General features: G+C 43.7%; 1 protein-coding gene across 1 annotated transcript in view; it reads left to right on the top strand.

Moving 5' to 3' along the window:
- The window catches only part of APBB2 (amyloid beta (A4) precursor protein-binding, family B, member 2), a 105,997-nt gene that overhangs the window by 11,742 nt on the left and 68,289 nt on the right, over positions 1 to 25,966 (top strand). Inside the window, exons 4-5 of the mRNA XM_008568537.1 lie at positions 20,170 to 20,316; positions 22,786 to 22,913. Of these exons, the coding sequence (XP_008566759.1) occupies positions 20,203 to 20,316; positions 22,786 to 22,913 (242 nt within the window). The 5' untranslated portion in view covers positions 20,170 to 20,202. The remainder of the gene's footprint in view (positions 1 to 20,169; positions 20,317 to 22,785; positions 22,914 to 25,966) is intronic.

Raw genomic sequence — 25,966 nt, 5'->3', positions numbered from 1 at the left:
TGCTAATGCCGATGCCTAGTCTGGGAACCTCACAGTGTTATTGTGGGGACCAAATGTGATGTGTGTAGAGATGCTTTGATAACTCAGGAGCTCTATATAAGCATAAAATATGATTTTTGTCTTCCAAAATGTCCTCCAAAATATTCTGATGTAGTGGTTCCCAGCAGTCCTGTAAGTCATGGTGAGTTAGCACATTTGGCTGCTGTGTGGATAAAGTCACCTGGAGGCAGTTTGGGGTCCCAGTTCCAGTGAATGCCACCTCTAAGGCCACCCCTCCCCCCTCTCTAATTTCTGAGCCTAGGAATCACTCTATCTGTTAGAGTTTTACAATGTCATAGTGTTAGTTTAGCAGCATAAATTTCCTTTTTCTAGACCTTAGAAAAAAATTAAAATGGGAAATGTCTGGTAGTCTACTGGTTATTAATGGAAATGCAGACAGGACCTGCTTACTGAAGTGACATGAGAAGTTTTAATCTAACCTCCAGAAAGGAGACAGTGATGGTAAGTGTGAAGAATTGTCTATATGTTAATGGGATTGAGTGTTTGTTGCCTCATCTCACAGACAAGACCAGCCTTGAAACAGTTTTTGACTGGTCACATTTAGTGAGTGAGCGAGCACCTGTGTGTGCGTGTGTGTGTGTGCGCGCGTGTGTGCCTGTGTGTGCATGCACATGTGTGTGTGTGTGTGTGTGTGTCTGATTTTTCACTTTATACAGAACACATTACTGTCCCCCCTTCCTTTAAGTCAGAGCACGTTTCTGTAAAGCACGCATTGTTCAGACTTCCGTAGTGGCTCGGCAGGAACGGGAATGAGGCCCTGCGCTCTGTAACACAGGCTTTCCTCCCCTCGTTCCCCAGTTAAAGCCCCGTCTGCTCTCAGCCGCCAGAGTCCTGGGTGAAAAGATTTGGGCTTTAGTCACCAGAGACTTTATATTAGCTTTAAAAAAGATGTACTGCAAGGTTCAATATAAATATTAATTGAAATGAAAGTTGCCCATTTACTGGAAAATGTGGAGGCTGCTCTGCACTTCTCCCCAGCGCTTGCGTTAATTTTCAGAGTGACAAGGACTGCCTAAAACACAAGATCGTGGCAGAATCTGGCCTGCTGCCATTAACAGCATTAAAGCTCTCTTACTGTCGAAGAGATAGGCTGTTGATAAATAATGTATCACCTAGAAAACATTTCCCCAAAAATCTTTTTTCCTAGTTTAATTAAAAGCCCGCGCCTCGCTCAGCCAGTGAGCGGGAGCCGGTCTGTACGTGGGATCCGAACCCTCGGACGGGAGCGCTGCCGCGCTTCCCAAGCGGCGCACTATCCAGTGCGCCACCGGGCCGGCCCGAAACAGTTTTTGACTGGTCACATTTAGTGAGTGAGCGAGCACCTGTGTGTGCGTGTGTGTGTGTGCGCGTGTGTGCCTGTGTGTGCACGCACATGTGTGTGTGTGTGTGTGTGTGTGTCTGATTTTTCACTTTGTACAGAACACATTACTGTCCCCCCTTCCTTTAAGTCAGAGCACGTTTCTGTAAAGCACGCATTGTTCAGACTTCCGTAGTGGCTCGGCAGGAACGGGAATGAGGCCCTGCGCTCTGTAACACAGGCTTTCCTCCCCTCGTTCCCCAGTTAAAGCCCCGTCTGCTCTCAGCCGCCAGAGTCCTGGGTGAAAAGATTTGGGCTTTAGTCACCAGAGACCTTATATTAGCTTTAAAAAAGATGTACTGCAAGGTTCAATATAAATAATAATCGAAATGAAAGTTGCCCATTTACTGGAAAATGTGGAGGCTGCTCTGCACTTCTCCCCAGCGCNGAAATGAAAGTTGCCCATTTACTGGAAAATGTGGAGGCTGCTCTGCACTTCTCCCCAGCGCTTGCGTTAATTTTCAGAGTGACAAGGACTGCCTAAAACACAAGATCGTGGCAGAATCTGGCCTGCTGCCATTAACAGCATTAAAGCTCTCTTACTGTCGAAGAGATAGGCTGTTGATAAATAATGTATCACCTAGAAAACATTTCCCCAAAAATCTTTTTTCCTAGTTTAATTAAAAGTTAACATCGGAAGAAAATTGACACAGAAAGCTGAGAGACTCCCCAGTGGCACCCAAGCATATTTTGGTGTCACATTATATATGAGACACATTCACATTCCTCCTGTAGACTTCTTTGCTAACCTTCCTCTGCAAAAGACATCAAGTCTGTAGGGACGTGCATGGCCAGCACTCAGTAACTGTATTAGCCGGGGTGTGGATGTGCTGGTCTAGGCTAGTCCCTTTCCCACTAGATTAAGCTGCATAGAATTATGATAATGTGGTTTAGGTGGCACTGGGACACATCAAGTTGTTAAGTTAAGATATTCTGAAGACATAAAATGAATATTTGTGTCCTCTTTTATGTGCTAAAGTGTGAACTGTGCTGATATGTAAACACTCTTCCCAAAGCAGTTCGAGATATGGGATGGTTGAGGCTCTAATAATGCACTGTTCTGGAATGAGTTTCATAGAGGTGGCATTTGCATACAGAATCATAATCTAGATACAGAATAAACTTAGTGCCTCTCTGGTCCGGTCATCTCTGTTGAAACAGGAAAGTTCACTAGGGAGAACTAACTAACTGATCAACCTGTTTTAAACTTTGCTCCGGGGATAAAGAGCCCACAGCCTCCATGGGTAGGAGATTCCTTGTTTTAATATGTCCTTTCCTTAAGAAGGTCACCATGACTGCTTTCCAAAGCATCTACCCCTTGCTTGATACCCTGTGTAGAGGGACAGCTTTTGGTTGGCGTTCTCCCTGCACTCATTCAGATACTCTCAGACGCCCATCTCATCCTTCTCTCAGAAAAGTGACCTTGACTCCCTCCGCATTTCTTTATGATCCACAGCACTCATGTTGCTTTAATTATTTTTGATGGTTTTTGTCTGGGTATTCTGAGTTTGCTCAGTAGAAGATAAAATTAATTAACAAATGTTTAGTGTCTCATCCTTCTCTCAGAAAAGTGACCTTGACTCCCTCCGCATTTCTTTATGATCCACAGCACTCATGTTGCTTTAATTATTTTTGATGATTTTTGTCTGGGTATTCTGAGTTTGCTCAGTAGAAGATAAAATTAATTAACAAATGTTTAGTGCTAATTATGTGCTTGGCACTTAAAAATGGAAAACATAACACGGGGCCCTTGACCTCAAGTTGCTTGTGGGGGAGGCCGGAGGGGCTAGTGCAGGGATTGCTGTGTTGAGAACCAAGAGACCCTGCTGCTCACCTGTATCTGCTCACAGGCTGTGAGACCTGGGGCAAGTCACTTCCCCTGGATAGGCCTCATTGATCCAGCAAAGAGGAAAGGAAAAGCTTTGAGTTCAGCTCTGAAAACAAGGTTCTAAGGCCAGTTGGGGAGCTGGGATTAACTCAGAGCAGAGCAGAGCGCACAGAGATTGCAATAGGAGTTGGGCAGAAAGGGCCGATGAGTTTGGGAATAAGGCTTCTCAACGAATCGCTAGACCCACCCCAAGCCCATTCAGGGGACAGAATCCCAGTTGTCCCACAGGTGGCAGTCATGAGCCACAGGCAACACAGTCATTCCTCTGATTTGATCCCCTTTTGAGAGCCCTGACCTCACAGGGAGCCTGCCAAAGTCTACAGTGTGTCACAGCCCAGGGACGTGGCACCGCAGACTGCCAGCTGTGTAGACTGTGTAATACGAATTTCTGCCTCCTTCCCTCCCATGGACTCCTCACCCAGGGCTTCTCCTCACTGCCCTGTCTACAAGTCTTTGTCAAGTCTTGCCCCTGTTAACTGCTTTCGTCTTTATGCCTCATTACCAACTCAGGCTTTGTAATGGGATCGAATCTGCAGCATCCCTTTACTTGGAATTTTGGGAATTCATCACCTTGCAACATTCTCTGGGTCCGTCCTTCTCCTTGTTTTTGTGTGATCACCAAGGTTCTTCGGTCATGCTTGCTCTTTGAATAGTTTGTAGATCCTTCAGCTACTGGGCTTCCTTAGGGTTCCCTCAGTTTATCATTCTCAGTGTTGACACACACAGGGTGGGAGATGATTATGCTGAGACACAGGTGTATCACCTACTTGGAACAAAAACCATCACATAAGTCTACTTGGGCGAAAGCTATTTCATTCAAATGGAAACACATCTTCTTGCATTTTGAAAACCACAGCTCAGCCAATACAGGGTACGAGTTGCCAGTCTCGATATGGAGAACAAAGTGGAAAGTGACTGTCTTAGGGACTTGACGCTTATTTCTAAAACAGGCTTACCAGTGGCAGGATTTGCTTTATGCCTTCTTAGAAGAGAAGCCACAGTGGGTCTCTTCCTGTTGTCTGTCTGTCTTCAGGGAAATTCTGAGCTATTTCTGTTCCTCAAGTACCTTCTCAGCTCTGGGATTAGGTTTTTAGCCTTTATTCTAGTCTGTTTCTGAATACTCAATTCACCTGAGACCTTTTTACTCTCTCAGCTTTGCGTACGTACATACATCCCTACTCTTAAGAATTCAACATATCTAATTTAAAGCAAATTCTTTAGCACAACTACTAAAAATTCTTTTTTCTTCTTGAACTGACATAAATTCTTGGCAGAGAGATTAATCATATTTACTTCATTTTTTGCATTGCACAGTAAGTACCCGTTGGCCAGGGCACGTTTCAGTGAGTGTTTGGAAGTTACTAAGGGAACCTTTAAAGATAGACTTCCACTCACCCGAGGCCCCACGGCACTCACTCCGCTCACTCAGGCAGATACTCATTCTCGTTAGCGGCAACTCTGGGTAATGCTCTCAGGACGTGGGCTCACTCATCTGTGAAATGAGGTGGTCAGGCTCCAGGGTCCCCAGAGCCCTTGTGTTCTGGGTCTCTGTGCCGTAATTAAATGCTCTTCCCAGGTGAGTACAGTGTAGAATTCTAGGAGTCAGCTTCGAGAACGCACACATCATAAATACTTTCTTCAGGGTTGCTAACAGCCATGCTTTTAATTGAGGTCTTTGTAGATCTTTGCACACTGTGAGCTCCTTGAGTTCACTTCAGACACTTTGTAAGAAGTTGCAGATTTTTCATTTCTTGGTGAGTAGTGCAATAAAACTTTTCTTGTCAAACAACAGTAAAAAGCAAAATTAGTGCTGCTGTTGCTGACGCTGACAGCTAACTTTTACCAAGTACCAGGTAATGTTCTAAGCCTAGCTTTGCATGTATGAACTCATTGAACCCTCGTGACAATCAGGCTCTCACTTAGAGGCTGGGGATACGACAGACCAAATCCTTGCCTTCAAGTAATTTCCACTCCAGGGTGGGGAGAGAGATACCAAACACATAAGTGGAATATAAATACATTAGGTGAAAATACTTGCTGAGAAGAAAAACAAAGCAGGGAAGAGAGCTAGGGAGTTGGGGGTGGTAGCAGCTTTCAGCAGTCAGGAAAGGCCTGCTGAGAAGGTGACATGAGTGGGAGGTGAGAGAGGGGACCAGGTAGACAAGGGGGGAAGCCCATGGCAAGTACATGCCTGTAGATGAGGGATCAGCCTGGGGACTAGTGTGCCTGGAGTCCAGTCAGTGACTAGTGGAGACAGGAACAGGATAACATGTTGGAGAGACGCTGTATAATTGGAAATATCCTGAGAGATCTTTTAGCCCAAATTCTTCTCCCTCTTCAACTGCTCCCTTCTCTGCCCTCATTTGTCAGATGAGGAAAACGAGGCCTAAGTAAATCAGATGATATCCTGAGAGTCACTAGTTAGTGGCAACACCAGAACAGGAACCCAGGGATTCGTGGTACCTAGGCCTGCCTGCACCCCACTACACCACGATCCAGAAACCTGAAGAGTGATTAAGTGCCCCCCCAACTACCTTACACCCCTCCATCCTTGCTCTGCGAGGAAGGGCAGGTATCATTGATTCTCACCATTCACGGTGGTTTTGTCCTATAAAGTCGCTGCCTACGCTGAATCAGTGTATACGAAAATGTTGCTCCTAGAGGAAATACAGGGTTAGGTTCCTGTGAGCCTCTGACCACCATGTTTTCATCAACTGATCAGTACATAACTTTGTTTTATGTGTTTTACCTTAGTTCATCTATATGATTGATTCATTAACACTGAACTGGTGGCAAACAGCACCGTAACTCGTGCCTGAACTACTTATTTAACACACGTGTTTCTCCATGAGGCACATCACAGCCTTCTTGCACTTAGGAGCACTTTAACACTATTCTTGGGGGCCATTTTAAACATCAGAATCACCACCAAAAGGCACAAAAATGCAGGAAATACTGCACCAAATGAACTGCGAAAAGGACACCTGTTGACGGGGTGAGAGCTGAAACAGTAAGGCAGAGTGTCCCTCTGCTCGACCACAGATGGGAAGGTGTGTGTTGGGTGACTCAAATGTTTCACCACTCCATGTGTGTCCGCAAGTGACCACAAACACCCTGTGAATATAGATTTTAAGTTACAAATAAATTTATCGAGTAGGTGAATTTGCACATATGGAATCTGCACATAATAAGGATTAACTGTTTGTGCTTGAGCTGTTCAGAGGAAGGACTTTATCCAAGACCCAGTGGCATCCAACTTAATGTAGTCATCTACTAGGGTACATTTTAGGGGAGAGAATCAACTAGTTCTGAATAGCCTCAGATACTGCCCAGAGAGCATGCTTATGGCAAAGTGTTGTTAAAAATGGCACTCGTGTGTGTTCGAGTATTGCATTTTCCATATGGCAGATACACTTGCTACTCTGAGACTGAGCTATATAACTTCCCCATCTGTCCAGAGTCCCAGCTCTGACCATTCCCTGCTTCCCCAGGCTGGAGGGTACATCATGGCCCCTGCTCCAGGCTCTCTCTGCTCTTTTCTTTTGATCAGCATCTCCCTGGAGCTAAAGTGGCCATTTTGCTTTTCCCACCAAAATAAAATATTCTACTTTAGGTGCAGTGCTCCAGTATGCATTATGGTTTTACTCTATGCTTACTCTGCAAATAGCATTTCTCAGCTTTGCAGCGGCATAATCTGTAGTATAAATCAGCCATGTGGACCTTAGAACTTGCCTCTCAGTCTTTTCCAAGACTCCCGCAGGAGAAAACTAAAATACCATTCACACTTTCAGGGAGTAAGAATGGTTTCCCAGTAGTGCAGACATCTGCTGCCTATTGGCAGGAATAGAAGCAGGATTCCATCAACACAGCTTCTTGGCCTCGACTTCCAAGGGCTCTTACTCAAAATCTGAGAGGGTGGGATGTGAATCTGATGTTTACTGCCACAAACTCGGCTTGCGATGGCATTCGGGTGTCTCCAGTTGCAGATTTGATTAAGTTCCCTTGTGTGTAACATGTTCACTGTCCCACAGGAGGATTTCCATGGTCACTTTCAGATCATGATTTCTGGAGATGCTTCATGGTAACTTTGAGCTGTTCTTCTGGACCTTGGGCTGCCATGGGTTAGGGCTGTCTGGGAGGGGTTGTGATTGGGACTTTGGCCAGGAAGAACTGACAGGTGCCCTATGTCAGACTGCGAGGCTCTGGGTTTAAAAAGTCTCTTCCACACGCCCCATCCCATCACATCATAAGAGAGCCACCATTTCATATTATATAAGAAATAGTATTTTTCAGAAGCTTTTGGATTTTTGAACAGTTAAACGAAGTATTATTGAGTTCTATACTTGTCCCACATTGCTTGAGTGGGTACAGAAATAGTCCCAGCCGTACTCTGCAAAGGCTCAGTGGGCTGCTCTGCATCCAAAGGTCCCATCCGATGAGCGGGCCCTGGTAGCACAAGCATCTCAGTGGTCTGAAGCATAGAGTCAGTGTTGGGGTGGAGGAAGGAGATATCATGACAATGAGTTGTCTAGAGCCCACTGCCCCCTAGAGAGGAAGTTAGCACAAAGCTCTACTTGGGGACTCAGCTCCAGGACAGGACTCTGGGTCCAGCTGGTTCCCCAGAGTTTTGGTCAAGAACCAACTGGAAGCCCAGATATAAGGATTGCAAACACAAAAAGAGCTCAGGATGCTCTTCTAGGTGTCAGGACCCATGAATGTGGGCTTCCATCTGCAGGCCTGTTTCAAGCCCCATCAGCTAGTGAAGATGGAGCTCCTGATAAGCCAGATGAGGTTTGGATTTGGGTATTGGGCAAGGATAAGCTCATGTACAACAAAGAATGGTGAGACAAAGCCTCGGGTTGGGATTCCTCTGTTCCTCAACAGTGTCACTTTGCTGAACTTCACTGAGTTGGTTTCCTCTTCCGTAAAATCAAGATAATAATCCACCCTGAGGATTAAACCTCAGATCACACTCGAGCTCCGCAGCTTATGTACTGTGTGACCATAAGCAATTCAACAAAGCTCTCTGAACCTCAGTTTCTCATTTTGAAAATAAGAAACGTAGCAACTACTTTGTAGGGTTGTTGTGAGAACACGTTGTGCTACATGTTGCAAAGCACGTAGCATTTGGAAAGTGATCTATAAATGTCTGTCCCCACCTTCATGCTTTCCCCACCGAGTCCAGACTCTTAATTTTGTGCATAGAATGAGCCCAGCACAGAGTATGCCCTCTGTTAATAGTCACTGGTCATGTGATGATGACAATTATACGTGATCATCAGATTACATATGTCTAATGCAATATGCCTGCAAGTTTACGGTAAAATATGCACATAGACATAATTTGTTCTATGACATTCTGGAAACATTGGGCTACGTCTCTCAGTAGAACCCACCTCTTCTCAAAATTTCCATTGATAAAAATAGGCCTCATAATAGCCTGGTTCCTGGTCAGGAAATGACTAATACAATTAATTATTTCTGTACTAAATCACAACTCGAGGCCTGTCTCTGGCACAAGCAGAGAATCTCCAAGGACTCTGGCCATCGATGTTGACTCAGGCTCCTCTGCTTGCATCTTCGCCCGTCAGCCTGCAGTGGCTGGTGATTAAAAACTGGAGTCAGTTTCCTCCAGAGAGTAAATCCTCTCATTAGCCAGGTCTAGTGTCCGGCCAGACTGATACTTGCATTTCTCTGTGTAAGTTAATAAGTTGACATTCTAGTTATTTTTAAATTTGTGTCACTTGCTCACGAGGTGATGATTCAACCCATTCTGCAGATTAGCGAGAGTTGCAGTGGACTAGGCATTGTAAATGAATTTGTCATTGCCACAGCGCTCTGGGTTTTCTTTTCTTTTGTCCTTTTTGAGACGGGCCGCACCACGCTCAGCCAGTGAGCGCTGTGAGCGCACCGGTCATCCCTATATAGGATCCGAACCCGCGGCGGGAGCGCAGCTGCACTCCCAGCGCCGCACTCTCCCGAGTGCGCCATGGGCTCGGCCCTGGGTTTTTTTTAACAGCAGAATCGTTTCTGTGTGAGAGCAAGAGCAGGGCTGCTGTGGCTGAGGCCCAGACACCCCGGTCCCACACTGGGCTGCCTTTGGGCTCCTCTGCAGGTTGCCCCGAGCCTAACAATCTTAGGCCTCCTCTGAGTAATAATAGCAGCGCAGTGGCCCAGAGGGCCGAGGATTCAGCTCTCGGGCAGTTGGATGCAGTTGTACAAGGGAACTTCAGAAAGTTTGTGATAAATAGAATTCAAAGATACTGTGAATCTTTCCATGAACTTTTTGAGGTACCCTCCTACTTCCTTTGCGCTTGTGCTGTTACCAGGTGTTGGGTGCTGGCGCCCCCTAGTGAACAGTGTGTGCAAGAGCACCCAAGCCACTGCAGGACTAGTTAGTGTCTGTGGTGGAGGCTCCTCAGACAATGGGCTCAGATATACCTCTGAGAAGTCTCAGGACCAGCCTGAAGCTGTACATCTGGACCTGGTGGGCTTTGAACTACTCGTTCCCTATTCAGGGAGTATTTCCCTCTCCTCGGTGTGCTCCTGGCCTTGGATTCTCTGGGACCTCTTTAGAATGGGGCCAAGCCTTCCTGACCTCTGGTATGGGCCTTGTCTAGCCATTGGGTACCTAAGATGGTGGGGAGGGGAGGAAGGTGTGTTGTGCACGTATCAGGACGAGAAGTTGTTAGGTCCTCTCTGAGGTCTCTCAGTGTAGAATGAGGCAATGCCTCTTTCTCTAAACCAGCATTTTTGCCACTCCTAGGAGGCAGCAAGGCCCAGTGACAGGAATTTGTCAGCACGTAAACTTGGGTTTGAATGCCAGCTCCACCATGTGCTCGCCAGTTGCCTTAAGTTTATACACCATTGTGTATTAGTCATAACAAAATACCACAGACTGGGTGGCTTAAACAACAGAAATATATTTTCTCACCGTTCTGGAAGCTAGAAGTCCAAGATCAGGTGTCAGCAGGTTTGGTTTCTCCTGAGGCCTCTCTCCTTGATTTGTGGATGGCCACCTTTTTGCTGTGTCCTCACCTGCCTTTCTCTGTGTGGCACCTCCCTGGTGTCTTCCTCTTCTTATCCACACAGCTCAGGACCGTTGCTTTTCCCAGCACTGTGTAGCCAGAGTCAGCCAGCTCTTTATGTGCAGCAGCGGGAGGCATTTAGGAGTAGGTGTCGCAGGCAGGAGCTGACTCGGGAATGGCACCAAGCGGGGTTGGAAATAAAGACATGCCTGCTTTGAAAGAGTCCTTACATTTTCATTAAAGCATGGAAAAATCAGGGAGGCTTTAAAGATCACAGACTTGCAGGGCTCCATGTTGTGCATGAAGGCGGATTGTGAGCGCTGCTTCTTAATTGCACTTCCTCTTCCCCCTTCCTTGGGTTAGATAACTTAGCTTTGGCTCTCTATAGCTGTGCATGCTCTGAGGCATTTCCCACATGTAGGGAATGTGGTAGTGTTGCTGGCCCCATGGGGAGACACAGAGGTGACCCAGGCTGGGAACCACCCTGCAGAAACGGACCAGCCCATCATGGGCAACTAGGTAGGCAAGGACGTGGACATCGTAGATGGTGTTTCAATTACAGATCAACCCGCAGTGCCTGGCACATTGTAAGTGCTCCATGGGTCTTAGCGGTTATTATGACCATCCTCTTTGTAGAGGGGGTGGTCAGACGTCACCATAGGGTGAACTTTTCCAGTAGCATTGTCTTGCTCTGAAAAATAGGAGGGAGGAAAGTTAAGTAAATGGCAGTGGCAGGCCCAGTGCCCCAAAGGACCATGTGTCTTGTTTTCTGCCCGAATGCCCACTGTGTTGCAGATGGTCTGGGAAAAACAGCAGGAACAGAAGCGCTCATTGGAGCCAGTGTAGAAATGCTCTCTGGGCCCTCCCTGGCCACTGAGGTCATTGCCATGCTGAATAATTAATCAGGCTGATTCCTTGCTTCAGCCGGATGGAGAACTGGGTCAAGCTCCACTCCAGAGAATCCCCAGACACCTCTCTGGCAGATCCCACAGACATCCTGGATTTGGAAAGGATTTCAGTATTTAAAAAAAAAAAAAAAGCAAAAAAAAAGACTAATTTTTTTTAAAAATAAAAATGTGGACATAAGGACAATGATCTATGTTCCTGTCGGTAATGACCACAAACACTAATTTGCTAAAGACTTCCCTGTTATGGAAGCAACATTCAAGAACGATTTTTTTTTTACTGAAACATAATTGATTATACATATTTGTGGGGAATGGAGTTGAATATCAATACCTGTGTACAGTATGTGATGATCAAAACAGGATAATTAGCATGTTCTTCATTATAAAATGTAATCATTCTTTGTGACCATTAACCAATTTCTCACTGATCACCCCCTGCTCCCACCTCTGGTAACCACAGTTCTGTCTTTTTGAAAGTTCAGCATATTATTGTGATTGTTGGTTCTTTCTTTCCTTCTTTCTTTAATCCTTTCTTTCATATTCCTTTATTTGTTTATACTTTTAGCTCCCACTTATGAGTGAGAACATGCAGTATTTCTCTTTCTATATCTGGCTTATTTCACTAAACATTATTTTCTCCAAGCTCATCCATGTTGCTGCAAATGGGAGAATTTCATTCTTTTTTATGGATTAGTATTCCATTATGTATATACACCACATTCTCCTTATCCAGTCATCCACCAATGGACATTTAGGTTGGTTCCATATCTTTGCTATTGTAAATAGAGCTGTGATAAACACAGGACTGCAGGTATCCCTTGAACATGATGACTTACATTCTTTTGGGTATATACCCAGTAGTGGGATTGCTGGATCGTATGGTAGTTCTATCTGTAGTTGTTTGAGGAATCTCCATACTGTTTTCCATAATGGCTTTACTAATTTACACTCCCACCAACACTGTAGGAGGGTTCCCCTTTCTCCACATCCTCACCAGCATTTGTTATTTTCTGTCTTTTTTATAATTGACAGTCTAATTGGAGTAAGGTGATATCTCATTGTGGTTGTAACTTGCATTTCCCTGATGCTTAGTGATGTTGAACATTTTTTCATGTCTCTATTGGCCATTCGTATGTCTTCCTTTGAGAAATGTCTGTTCAGCTCATTTGCCCATTTTTTAAATCCAATTATTTGGGGTTTTTTGTTACTCTTAAGTTCTTTGAATTCAAGGAAGATATTTTGAACCTTGAAAAGCCTGTGCAGTTTTAGAATGGACTCTCTGAAGGTTGTTTTAAGTCACAGCTCTTTTGTTTACTGGCTACTTTATTTCTCCGTGAAATCTGTATGGTCAAAAGACTCTGGATTCTGGGCCAAAATCAGACCTGTTGCTGTCTCTAATGCTTGCAGTAACTGTGGGACATGAAAGGGAAGAGGTCTGGACTTAACTCTTAGGGAAACATCATAGAACAAAGTACATCAAATTTAATGAATGTACCCTACATGTACATTATTCTGGCCACCGGTATGAAATAAATCATAGGTGGGCTATATAATAATTTAAAAGACCCTTCTTCATAGTCACATACAACAAAAATACATGTTTTTTTTTGTTTTTTGTTTTTTTTCCATCTGACCCCAAGAGCATAGATATAAAAGGACTGCACAGAGTAGCTCTGCGTGACTCGGGTGGTAGCTGGGATCACCACACTCTTAGGATCTAGCAAGACAGGCCTGAGTCCAGTCCCATGTCCTGCACTAGTCCGTGTGTCTTCCCAGAAGTTCTGCCAGTTCCCTGGGGCTCATGTTTCTCTCATGCTGAATTCCTCTTCTCCACTCTGAAGCTTTTACATGTTCCTTTTCTGCCAAGCATCTCCCCAGTGGAAGGTCACACCACCTCTCCTTTAATTGCCCCTGGCCACATCAGCCATCTCTTTGTTACAAGCTTTTGTTGGAGCATCAAAGGTAATATCGAGGGGGCTCACATCAAAAAAAGTTACTTGTGTGATAAATTGTGTTTTGGGCTTCCCTCCCTTTACAAGTCATTTGGGCACATCTGCCAGTGTAAGCTCCAGCTCCCCCAGCGGGTATGGCCATTTCTTGCTCTCTGTTTCCTTACACCCCTTTCTTCTGTTCACCCCTGAATTCCTGATCATTTTTTATGGAGAGCCATTTAACCATTTTGCTCATCCACTAATCAAAAAAGAGCTCTGATGCCAACTAGCAAACTTTTTCTACCCCTACTACATGTACTTTAGTTGATGTCTTGATAAATGAGTACTCTGATACTCCGCCTTCCTTGGAATTCTTTTAAAGTACTTTGTATTCTCATAGCCTTTGGAAAACTGGTGAGAGCTTCGGCCCCTCTTTCCATATTATGCATGCACACATACAATTTTGGATATATTTTCAGGGGGGGTTAGAGCTTCCTGAACCCATCCATGGATATCCCAAGTCCATGGCCCCTAGTTAAAACCCCTGAAGTCAGCCGATAATATGTACCTGCCCTTCTGAGGAGGACAGAGCACCCCCCACCTCCTCAACAGGACCTGTGTCCCCCACCCTGCAAGATGTATCCTTAGGGTGCTTTATCATTGGTTGGAAAGACAAAGCAGGATCGCCCTAGCTGCTTGTTGCCGGTATTCCCTAATCCTGACACATTTGGCAGGGATCAGATATCTTGAGAAAATAGTGGCCACTTTTTCTCGACCATTCCCTTTGGACCAGGCCCTGTGCAAGATACTTAACATAAGCCATCCCATTTCATCATGCCAGCACCCCGTGAGGGCCATACTGGTATCCTCACTGCAACAGATGAGGAAACTGAGGCTCACCAACATTAAGTAACTTAGGTGGCACTGCTCATAAGGGGCCGACCTGGGATTTGATCCCAAGGTCAGTGACTTGAAAACCTGGGTTCTAAACCACTACACTCACTGCCCCTTCTCCTCATACTGTTATACCTTACGCGTCTCGGTCTATGTTGATACAGCTGTGTGACCTTTGGTGTGGCAGCCAAATGACTGTGCCCTTCCAGTTTTATGAAATGCTACTCAGAGCAGGGTGTTTGGTCTGTTTGGTTTATTGATGAGTGGCTGGCATATAGCCGGTATCATAAATATTGGTTGAATGAATGAATCCATCCATCCTACAAGGCTCAGCTCAATATCACATCCTTTAAGAAGCTATCCATAACTCCCTCTCTGAATTACTCCTTCCATGAGCTCCCAACACATGCTTATACCTCTGTGTGCCCTTATCTCATGGGGCCATGCTGTAATTCCTGCTATGTGTCTACTCCATCACAAGCTTCTCGAGGGTAGAGACTGTGTCTGACTCATCTCTGTAAGTCTGCAGGAACTAATAGGCCACTCAATGAATGGTTATTGACTTGAATACACAGTTGTTATTGTGCTACAGGATAATTAGGCTTAAATGATAAGTAAGCCTAACACTCATTCCTATAAATGAGTGTTAATTAGGATTGCATTTGTAGTGTTAGGTCAAATTTTAACTATGTGAACTTTTTTAGTTTTTTAAATATCTATAATTAAGCGGTGCTACCGATTTACCTTTTACCATTTGCCTTTTCGACATCCTCCCTCAACAGTTACAGAGCAGTGACCGTGCTCTGGCATTGGATGTGCTGTTTTGTGGACATCTGCTCATGTCACCACCATCGTCTTTGGTACTGTACACTGAAGCTGGCTTACCTGGCTCCAGTTCCCTGGTCTTGCTACTCACCCTGCTCCCTGCCATACCTTGTGGTCCAAGGAGGAGTTCCCCCAGTTTTCTGCCAGGAGGCTCTCATACTAAAAGGACAGAGACCTAGAAATTCCTCTGGGTAAAGGAGAAATGGAAGGCTTTGGGGAAAGCAAAAAATGAAATGTTGGTCTTCTGGAGCCAGAGTGAGAAGGAAGGGCCTGCAATGTGCCAACCATTTCATCTTCATTCCCTGGCAGCTCTGTGAACTTAGTGTTGTTATAACTTTTCAACAGAGTCAACTTAGATGCATGGAGGCTGAGCACTGGCTGATTGGAATATAGGAATTCACACCCAGGACCGTCTGGCCGTAGCAACCAAGGCTTTGCACTGCGTTCTACCCCACTGAGTATGTTTTAGGAAGAGGTTCTCTCCAGGCAGATGCCTCTGTTAATATAGGACTCAAAGAGATAGAAGTTGCCAACAGGATAAGTGTTCCAACTATGACACGATGACTTGATTCCATGTGGGAGAAGGGACAACAAATGGGAGAGAAGGAATCCCAGGCCAAGAGCTGTGTCCCCTCTGATTTAGCCATAATCCTGATCACTTTAAATGCCTGTAATAACTAACAATAAACAGGAGCAGCAACAAACTCTAATTTAGCCCAGTTAATCCTCACAGCATTTGATAGGTGGTTGTGAAACAGGTATTTTTAGTATCCACATTTTACAGATGAGGAAACTGAGGTACAGAGAGGTTAACTAACTTGCCCAACATCACAAATAGTAAGCGACAGTCCTGCGATTTGAACCCAGATTTTACTTCAGGACCAATCTTAGGAACAGCATAACTTTGGGTAAAGAAAGGGGCCGTCTGTGTACAACAGTGATTCTCAAAGTGTGGTGCCCAGATCAGCAGCTTCAGCATCATCTGGGAACTTGAGTCCTACCCAGACCTGCTGAATCAGACACTGTGGGGATAGGGCATAGTTTTTTTGTCTTTAAGAAAGCCCTCCAGGTGATACAATCACATGTGTCATGGTCTATAGTACATCTCCTCCAAATACTTGCGTTGGCTGAAATCTGTTAAACTAGAGAAATCTTTAAAGTCCACTCATAGAAAAGAGTAAAAATTTATCAATAACAACAACATTGTTGTTATATAATAACATCTCCCTATATGCCAGATACTTTACCTGCATTGTCTCCTTTAGTCTTCACATATACTGTAAATTACTATTTATATTTTTATTATATTATATAAAATATAATTTTTATATTTATGTAAAATAGTAATATTTATAATATTATGCATTATATTTATTACATACTTTGTATTTTATTATATATTACTATTATTATTCCCATTTTACAGATGAGGAAACTGAAACTTGGAGACCTGAAGTACTTACCCTAACTCACCAGCTGGTAATAGCAAAGTCATTACTTGAATCCAGATCCATCTGATGACACAGTCACACCCTGAGCCCTTACCCTTTTTTGCCCTTCTGGTTAAATACTATTGAAGGATGAACATCAGTCAGAGTGATTTGGGGAAAGCGTTTTAAAAATCACATGATTTTATTAAATATTTTGAGCTCGGTAATAGCAAAGTCATTACTTGAATCCAGATCCATCTGATGACACAGTCACACCCTGAGCCCTTACCCATTTTTGCCCTTCTGGTTAAATACTATTGAAGGATGAACATCATCCTTGATGTCAGAGTGATTTGGGGAAAGCGTTTTAAAAATCACATGATTTTATTAAATATTTTGAGCTCTTCCCACACTCTAAAATGAGCATTTATTCCCAGATTGAAAACACCAAGCCTCATTTCCTGAGTTTAAGGAAAAGTGGTGGTGGTTATAAGCCCTCTTGGCCACACGGGGGCAGCACCTAACAGCGCAGGTGGCTCTTTTCCGCTCTGTTCTTTGGGAAGAAGCCAAGTTGGCTCCCTGGTGGAGCTCAGTATTCCCTATAAACCTATTTCCTTTTACTCTGGCCACGTGGAATGGTGGTGAAGCTTTTCCGATGAGAAACTAAATTAAAACAACAGCAGGTTTGTGCAAGGAAAATGATTTTAGATAAATTCATTATAGTAATATAGTTTGGGCTCTTGTTTCCTTTTTATCAGCATGATAAAACAGTATTCTTATGTGCTGTGGTGGGGTTGAGTGATTGTATTTCTTAACCGAGAAAGATACTCTTGATTTTTAGTGAGCTTGTTTAGATTGAAATTCATGTATTCTTGGACTCAAGACACAAAAAGCAGCCAGGATTCTTTTTCACCTTCCTTATTGTTAGTGAATTGTTTTGAGTATTCATAGGTTTGTAGGATTTTGTAGTAGGCTTGCTAGAGACAGTGGGAAAATGTGTTCCCGACTTCCAGGTTTAAGAGTATGTGACATCCCACAGTAATACTGGTGTCTTAGGGGTCCCCCAGGACAAGATCACTGAGATGTTGTACTGATAACCCCTTCTTTTGCTTTTGAACCCCATTTCCACTTGGGCATATCACAGTAGCCCTGTCCAAGCCTCAGTTTCCATGCCAGAGTCTAAATTCACTAGAATTTTGACAAGGGTGACCATAAAATTTATTATCCAACTTGAGGAACTTGTTTTGAGAGTAAAAGGGGCTGCTCTTAATAGTTTTGCTAGAACAACAAACATAAGAACAATCATAGGGAAAATTGGGACATGTGGTCACCCTAATTACTAATCTTCTGTTCCTTTCACTTTTTCCCCTTTGATGACTCCTGTTAAGATTTATGTGGCATTGTATTCATTTGCTCATTTATTCAACAAATGTCCATTGAGTGCTTTCTATGTGCTAAGTTCTCCACGTATGTGATATTGTTTCCTCCTCATGAAAACCCTCTGAGGTAACTATTATCATTATCATTATTATTATTCCCATTTGAACAAATGAAAAAAATGGGGACTTAGTAAATGACTCGCCCAGGGTCATTGTGTCAGTAAATCAGAGAGCTGAAACTGGAATCCAGGCTGCCCCTCCTCTTGAGCCGTATACACTCAAAACTGTGTTAATGTCACTGATTTTTGGTCCTGTTGTGTGGGCCTAGCCCCATCAGACACTGTCCCTCCAGTAAATTCTCAGAGGCTTATAGCAGAGTGATTAAGAATGGGAGCCCAGAAGCCAAAGTGCCTGGGTTTGAATCCTATGGCCACCACTTACCAGCTTTGTGCTTCCCTCAGTTTCCTCATCTATAAAATGGGTGCAGTAACTTAGTATGGACCTCAAAGGTTGAGGTGAGGATGAAATGAGTTAATAATTTTGACACTTGGACAACACCTGGAGGCACTAGAGGCGGTAGGTAGCAAGGTCGAAATGGCAGGCAAGGGGAGTAGGTTGCAACATTGTGATTTTACTGACAAGGGCCTACACTGGGAACCATCATGGAGGAGAGGTTAGTGAGCTGCATGGAACTCCCTGGAGAAACAGCAGGCATGGCTACTTATGGGCTCAGACCTGTGAAGTGGTGGGTTTTAAAAAACAGGATGCTTGCTGGTGTGCCCCTGTGGCCTACTAGTGTATCTACCTGGAGAACACCATTTGGTCTGGGGGCCAAGAAATCGGAGCTGCAGAGGGACAGGCAGACTGGCCAAGGAACGTCTTAGCTCCTGACCAGAGGCTGGCCCTGAATTTGTCACAAGCCAACCGTCGTGTGGTGACATCCTCTTCACCATTCAGCAGTTTCTCTGCAACGTGTGCATGTGTGCACATGAAATGGGAAGGGCTCTCCAGAACCTCTCCCCAGGAGACAGGGTCCTCAGTAGGTTTTGTGGCTGTCACAAGGACTGCCTTCTCTTTGGTTTATTTGTAAAAAGTACCGTGTGTATTGTGGGTGGAGTGGCAGCCTTCCCCTTTAGAACTCAAGGATCAGTGTGCTCTTTGCTTAAATGGGCTGTTTTTGTCTCTGGTATTTTGGTGGGTTTTTTCCACCAAAAAAGTGTGGTTAGCAACTCAAGGAGGCGCGCAGTCTAATCATGGTGGCAGGAACAGGGAAGGTTGAAGGAGTCTGAATGTGGTCGCTTTGGGGCAGTTTGCTGCATTTCTTCATTTTGTTAGAAAGTTCACATTTGGAAACTTTACAAGCTGCTCTTGAGACCCTGACTGTTGGCTCCCAAGGAAATGCTGCTCCTCGTCTGCCCTTCCTGTCTGGGAAGGTGGTCTCTTCAACTGATGCACAGCTTGGGTGGGACCCCGGGCCACAGGGAGGAATAAGAGGCCCCAGCTCAGGCCATCTGGCAGCCCCGGAGATCAATAGCAAGGCAGATGCTGTTGCCAAATCGCCCTCACTTGTATGTGAATTTTTTCTTTATACGTCTTTGGATGTTTTACTTGTTACAGTAAGCATGTAAAGCTTTTTTAAATTAAAGGAAAAAATTGAACAACAGAACTTTAAAAAAGAAGACAAGAGGAATGATCTCAAATAAAATATCTCTCAATGATAAAAGAATAATTTTTATTTATGCTTTAAGATGTCTCACAAGTCTGTCAATTCTGCATGCATCTCAGGATTTGGTGCTAATCAGGAATGCTATAGCACCTGAGTCCTACTTGTTACCATGAGTGTGCATTTCCCCCCCATTTTCCCCTCTTTCTGGGTATTAAAACATTTTGCTTTGTTGCTATTAGAAATAAATGCCTAACTCGAAGGGGGGGGGGATTGGGAGGGTCAGGCAGCTGGCCAGTATTGGGATCCAAACCCTTGTCCTTGGTGTTATATCACTGCACTCTAACCAACTGAGCTAACCAGCCAGCCTCTAACATGTATTTAATTCATTTTGTCTCCTATTTTCTTTTTCTAGGTGCTTAACATGTAACAGATCTCATGGGGTTGCATTTTTTACTTTTTAAAAAAAAAACGCCTTTTAATAGATAACAGAAGCTTAGAAATTTTTGTACTCATTAGCCCTATATAATTGCACTGGAAATCTATTCTAAAGAAAAAATCTGAACACACATATACAAGTTAGGCGAGAAGATATTCATCACTACATTTTTTTTTAAATAGCAAAAATTACATAGTTACAATTTAATTCTCCAACAATAGAGGATTTATTAACTAAATTAGATGATTGAACATAATGAGGCAATTAGAGGTGCATTAAGCATACCTGGTAATTGCCCAAGGAGTGTAGCATAAAATTGATACCCAGAGCAGTGAGTAATTTCACCTCCTCTGGCTTTGTCTTCCAGTGTTTTGCTGTGCGCTCTCTGGGGTGGGTAGAAATGGCAGAAGAGGACCTCGCCCCTGGTAAAAGTAGTGTTGCTGTCAACAACTGCATCAGGCAGCTTTCTTACTGCAAAAACGACATCAGAGACACAGTCGGCATTTGGGGAGAGGTAAGTAGCACATGGAAATAATCAATGGCAAACTTCTTTACGCTGCACTGCCTTTCATGAAACCCCAGAGCTCAGTGAGAAAAGATACTATGGGCCTCTGAAGGATTTATCAGGTGCCTTTCCCATAAAGGCAGGCAGTGTAGGTCTGGTGTACCAGGTGATTTACTGCTTAGCACTGCCAGATTCCAGTGAGGACTCAGCCCTGGGAGAGTGTTTCTCAAGTGGCTAAATGACAGGGTCTAACTGGGGATCCCCAAGTCCCAGGGAATTCATGGGTGAGCTTTAGGGGCCCAGACTCTGCCTAAATTTGCATGCAAAATTGGGTGTGCCAGTCTGTAAAAACAATTTTCCAAGAAGAAGACCTGTAATGTGACTCCCACCTGTACAACACAAAGATGTTGATGGCCCAGCTCTAAAAGTTGACAGATTATTCTTTTATAACAGTTTTCTTCATTTACAGTCTGAAAGTCAACATTATACGAGTTGTGGAATTGATACCTATGTATTCCTTCTCACTTTCAACAAAGTGGTTCTATTTTGAAATATTAGTTGAGATAATTTCAGAAAGGAAAGTAATAAAATACTAAATTTGTGTAAAAATTACATCAAACGGGAAAAGCCACGTTCCTCCTTTTCTCTGAGACCTGTAGAACAAACATATTGGGAACATTTTGGAAAAGTGCTTGCTTTGTGGATATACTCCAGTCCATCTGTCCTCAGTTGAAAGAGCACTGGTGGAAAAAGTTGGCTTTTGGATTGGGCTGTTTAGAACTCCACTCACATTTTCTTCTAGAAGCATGTCACAATGGAAAGTAGGTTCCTAAGCCTTCCCATGGTGGAGTCTGTCTACCTTACAATGGAATTAAATTGCATTGCCAACCAGACTTTTAGATCCTAGGCATGGAGGGAAAGTTGGAAGAATTTTCTCCTATCCAAGAAAAGCTGTTTACACTGTTTTGGTGTCTGGCTTTATCATCCTTTCACTGCATTATCTCCCACCCAAATCCCCAGGCCTGTCTTTCCCACAAAATTGTCTACTTGTCTTCTCTCTCCTTTAGACAAAATGCCATTCTTCCAAAAGAGCAATCCTCAGCTAGGATTTAGAAAGAAATGTGTTGTGATTTTTACTAACATGTGAATGACTGGCATTTGGAGGTCTGAGACAACTTGCAACCTGTTGTTCCAGGCTCTGCAGAATCTGTTCAGCCACAACAGTCTGCACAAGTTGTGTTTTTCTGCCAGAACTTTCATCTGTAAATGGCTTAGCTGCTCTTTGGGGAAGATTTGAGATGATTCTGGATCTCAACTGTAGACACTAGCCACAGCTTAAACATTGCCGGCAGAGGCTCTGATATACTCATTTCTACCACCCTGATCATCAGAGCTGCATTCACTCTGAGAACCTATGATGGAAACCTAAAACATCCCTCTCAGAAACTATACCAAAGAGCAATTTATCTGTCTCACTTTGGGCTTTGAAGACCTGCGAAGAAGTCTCACTGTTCTGCCCAGCTGTAGTTCCCTACCTTCAGTTCCACAGCATCTGGGCCTTCTTCAGGAGAGACAGTCTTTGAGCTGTACAACAGATGTTTAATGTTTTCTTAAAATTATGCCTGAGGGATTGCAAGGAGAATAAAGTTGAATAGTCTAATGTTCCTGCCCTCAAAGAGCCAACTTACAAAGGGAGACAGGACACCAAAGCCTAAAAACCTGAATAGCAATGCAGAAATGAGAGACCAGGTGCGCCCCTGTGTTGCTATGACAACGCATGTTCTGTGCCAGACCTCAAGCAAGTTTTGTAACCTTTAAGCCTCAGTTTTCCCAACTGCTAATTGGAGATGATAACAAGGCAAGCTTTCCTAGGGCAATTTAGGGAGTTCCATGAACCAAGGCACCATAAGCACATAGCATAGTATCTTAGATGTGATAAACAGTCATATAAATGTTAGCTATTGTTAGTACCAAGAAATGTCACAAAGTTGTGCCTGTTTTCAAGCCAGACCACACAGATAGGAAGTGGTACAAAAGTTAAGAGGTGACTTCATTGTGGGTCTGGGAAGCCTGTGAGGGGATACTTGGTAGGGACTGGCCAGAGGAATGGGGAGAGAGGGGTTATAAAAGTATGGTGGACGTGGCGTTAGTAAAAGACCAGATTCTCCAGAGAGCCCACCATTAGCCTTTTTTCTTAAAGATGCAGGAGGGTAAATAATGAAAAATAAGAGCCAACTAGAAAGCAGGCTGGGGACACATTTCAGAGGACTTAGAGAGACAAATTGGGCATATAAGGGGAATGTGAAAGATTTATGAATATTTTAGTCCAGGAAGGATGTTTCTCTTTTAGGAAAACAAATTATAGACCCAAAGGGTGGCTGCTTTTGATTGTTGACACAATGTCCCTAGATCGCCACAAGTGTGGTAAGGGTATAGCGCCTGCCTGAGGAGACAGCCTGTTTTCTCGTTGACCCCTAGGGCAAGGACATGTACCTGATCCTGGAGAACGACACGCTCAGCCTGGTGGACCCCATGGACCGCTCGGTGCTGCACTCCCAGCCCATCGTGAGCATCCGCGTGTGGGGCGTGGGCCGCGACAATGGCCGGTGAGTTCCTGTGTCACCGTACCAGGTGCCTCCATTTGCACTTATCAACAAAGTGTGGCCTCAGAACACTTCACTGAACATAAAACTTGACCATAGACTCTGTTTAGAAATGTAAAAAACTAAAGTGCACCTCTGCCTGCCTGCCTGCCTTGTATGCTCTCCCCGCTGCTTCCCTTCCTGGTTTCTATACCTCAAATTTTTGTCAACTCTGGATCCCGCCTTTGAGTTCTGCATAGTTCTGCTCCTCGGGCACCTAAGTTCCCAAGTCACTCAGGCAGTCTGAACCCCTCCTTTTCTCTTCTCTGCAGTCTTTTCCCTTGTACTTGTTATTTTCTTCATCCAGAGCTTGCCTGAAGGGAGACTTTGTACAGCCTTTAATCACAAACCTGAGATCATTAAATCATGATTATTAGCAATTTCTGGGGCTTGGGACTGGCTAAACTTTTAAATACTTGAATGGTCTGATCATTTCAAAATTCCATTTAATGTGTATTTTTCTGAAATTCTGCTGAAAATTTGTTATTCATGAGTAATCCTTCTTTCTTGGATATGTTGTGAATTCTCTGTTCTTCAGGATGACTGAAAACAAGCTCTGATTATCAAGCACATATTCTAGCTAATACAGCAGCAATTATCACAGACATCATACTTGGAGGCCATTGTTAAGTAACTGGGCTACATTAAATGCAGTTAACTCTTAAATTATAGTCAGTCTTTGGCAAGTCCCAAGGTACTGGAGGATCTTCGAGCTATAGGACAATTAGCATTGCAAAAGCAGGTGAAAATACCAGATGGCAGAGAGTTGGCTCTCCTGGGCTTGCAGTTACATTCCTGAGCATCCTGGTTTTTTATTGGGTTGTGTGGTCCTCTCTAGTGGGGAGTCTACCTTGGCTTGTCACAGCCTTTGTCTGCCAAGGCTGAACATCAGCACTTTTGATTCAGTTCCAAGTCCCAAACCAGAAAGGAATGATTGTGGCTAAGTATCCATCAGTCAGAGAGCAAACATTTATGCTGAAACACGACGTGAGAAATATCTGCAGAAGAGGGCGCTGAAGTGTCCTCGGACTGATTGGATAAACCTTTCTGGGAGCATAGTTGCATCTTGGAGCTTTTGTAACCGAGTAATGAGTGTTTGTGAGGAGTGGGTGGATAGATGATGCATACACACCTGTCATTCACTTGATTGGCAAAGCTGTAACACTTGATGTGCTGACATGAATTGATTAATTTAACAAGAAAATATCTGACGATGTTTGGTCATCATTTCTACCTAGAAACATTTAGCCTAGGTGGAAGGCCCTGGGTGTAAAACATTTGATCCTTTTCTGGTCCTGTCCTCCAAGTTTGTTTTTAAGGCAGAAGCCAAGGTGTAGATCATTACCTATATAAGCATACTTCAAAAAGTTCATGGACCCCGCACTAGCCAGCCGTCAAAAAAAAAAAAAAAACTTCCTGGGAGGATTTGTATTATCTTTCAATTCTACTTTTTTGAAGTACCCTCATACATGTGCAACTAGATAGGGTTGTGTTTTCTTAAGATTATGTTGTTAGTGGATTTCCTCGATGAAGTTTTCAGCTCACCCCAACTTTTTAAAGTGAGGCCAAACACTACATGTCCAGGGGTGGGGAAAATCAATCAAACTCCAGTTGACAAAAATAACTCAAGCTCTCAGAGCCTCAGTTTCTCTCACCTGTGAAATGGGGATCATCATAAGAACTGAAACGTGTATATGGGTATGCGTGTATATGGTAATCAGCACAGTGATGGTAACATGGCAAATGCTTAATGAATGTTAGCTCTTGAGTTTTCAAAGCAATATATGCTAGCAGATGCAGCTGATTACATGGCTTCTTTTCAAAGACAGTGAGGTGGGGGGGTGAGTCAGACCTCAGGGTGGTTTCAAGGACAATTTATCATGTGCTATAGAGGATGAAAAGCTGTTCTGGACACTAATGAGTTCAGTTGTCCTGCAAAGCAGGAAGAGCCCTTCACTCCCCAATGATGTCAGTATAAATTACATTACGTTGCCTTGATTATGCTTTTGAACTGTGGAGCCAATTACTCGTGTTTTTAAATCATTCTTAGTCAATGTTAGCAGATAAGTGTAATTTAGAAATACAGTATTCAGTACAGTATTCAGGGTTCCATATATGCTGTCAGGACCTCAGCAAGATTGTGGGGTCCTTGGGCTGGATTGCTTTTGGAAGCAGTAAATAAAAAAGTGTGTTTGCCACCGAAAGGTTATATTTCTGTTAGTCCCTTGAGTTTTTATTCCCTACAAGAAGGGGCCTTAGTATTCCTGCCTTTTTTTACTTTCCTTTGCTTTTGAGTCTCTTTTTTTTAAACAGCAATTTACAAGAGCAAATTCAATTTGTAATGCTGTAAAGAAAAGGGGTTTTCATGTTGCATGAATAAAACATAAAAGTGTTTCATTTTGCTCGCGAAAACGAGCCCATTTCACATTCTCTTTTGTAACTTTCCTTGCTGAGAAAATGGGATCTCTTAAGGGATTTCTTGATGTGGTTAAAATGAATAAGAAACGCATGTAGTACACCAGATTTGAAGAGCACAGAATTTTTTTATAAATTCAGAGTGCTTCACTGAGCCATGTAACTTCAGAATTTATAAAAGTATTTTGGGTTTAGCATTTTCTTAAGGCTTTCAAGTGGTTTTGCTTAGAAGAAATTCCTTGTGGAGTAAGTTTACTTTGGGGGAGGAGGTGATTGTCTGTGACAACCCCCCACTGAGCCCCAAGGTTGAGCTGGAGAAACCTCTTATTATGAATGACAAGGAGTTGCAGTCACACAGATGTTGGTTTCCTGTGGGGTTTTGGATGCTGCACAACTGGGCCAAATTCTGTCTTCTCCTTGAGATCCATGCCTGTCTTATTACAAAATTTCTCAGAGTCCATTTGCTTTATTGCCTGGCGAGGTGGGGGCTGCCCCCTCTTTCAGACACACTGTATTTTGGTTCCTTTCGATCACAGTGAGATCAATGTCAAGGCTCCTAGAAATGGAGGCTGGTGAAAGGGGATCGTAAGCCTTGTCTTTCC

This window comes from Galeopterus variegatus, unplaced genomic scaffold, assembly GCF_000696425.1.
Source record: "Galeopterus variegatus unplaced genomic scaffold, G_variegatus-3.0.2 Scaffold421, whole genome shotgun sequence".
In the NCBI taxonomy this organism is placed as follows: Eukaryota; Metazoa; Chordata; class Mammalia; order Dermoptera; family Cynocephalidae; genus Galeopterus; species Galeopterus variegatus.
The sequence above is the reverse complement of the archived record's forward strand: the minus strand, read 5'-3'. Positions and strand labels throughout refer to the sequence as shown.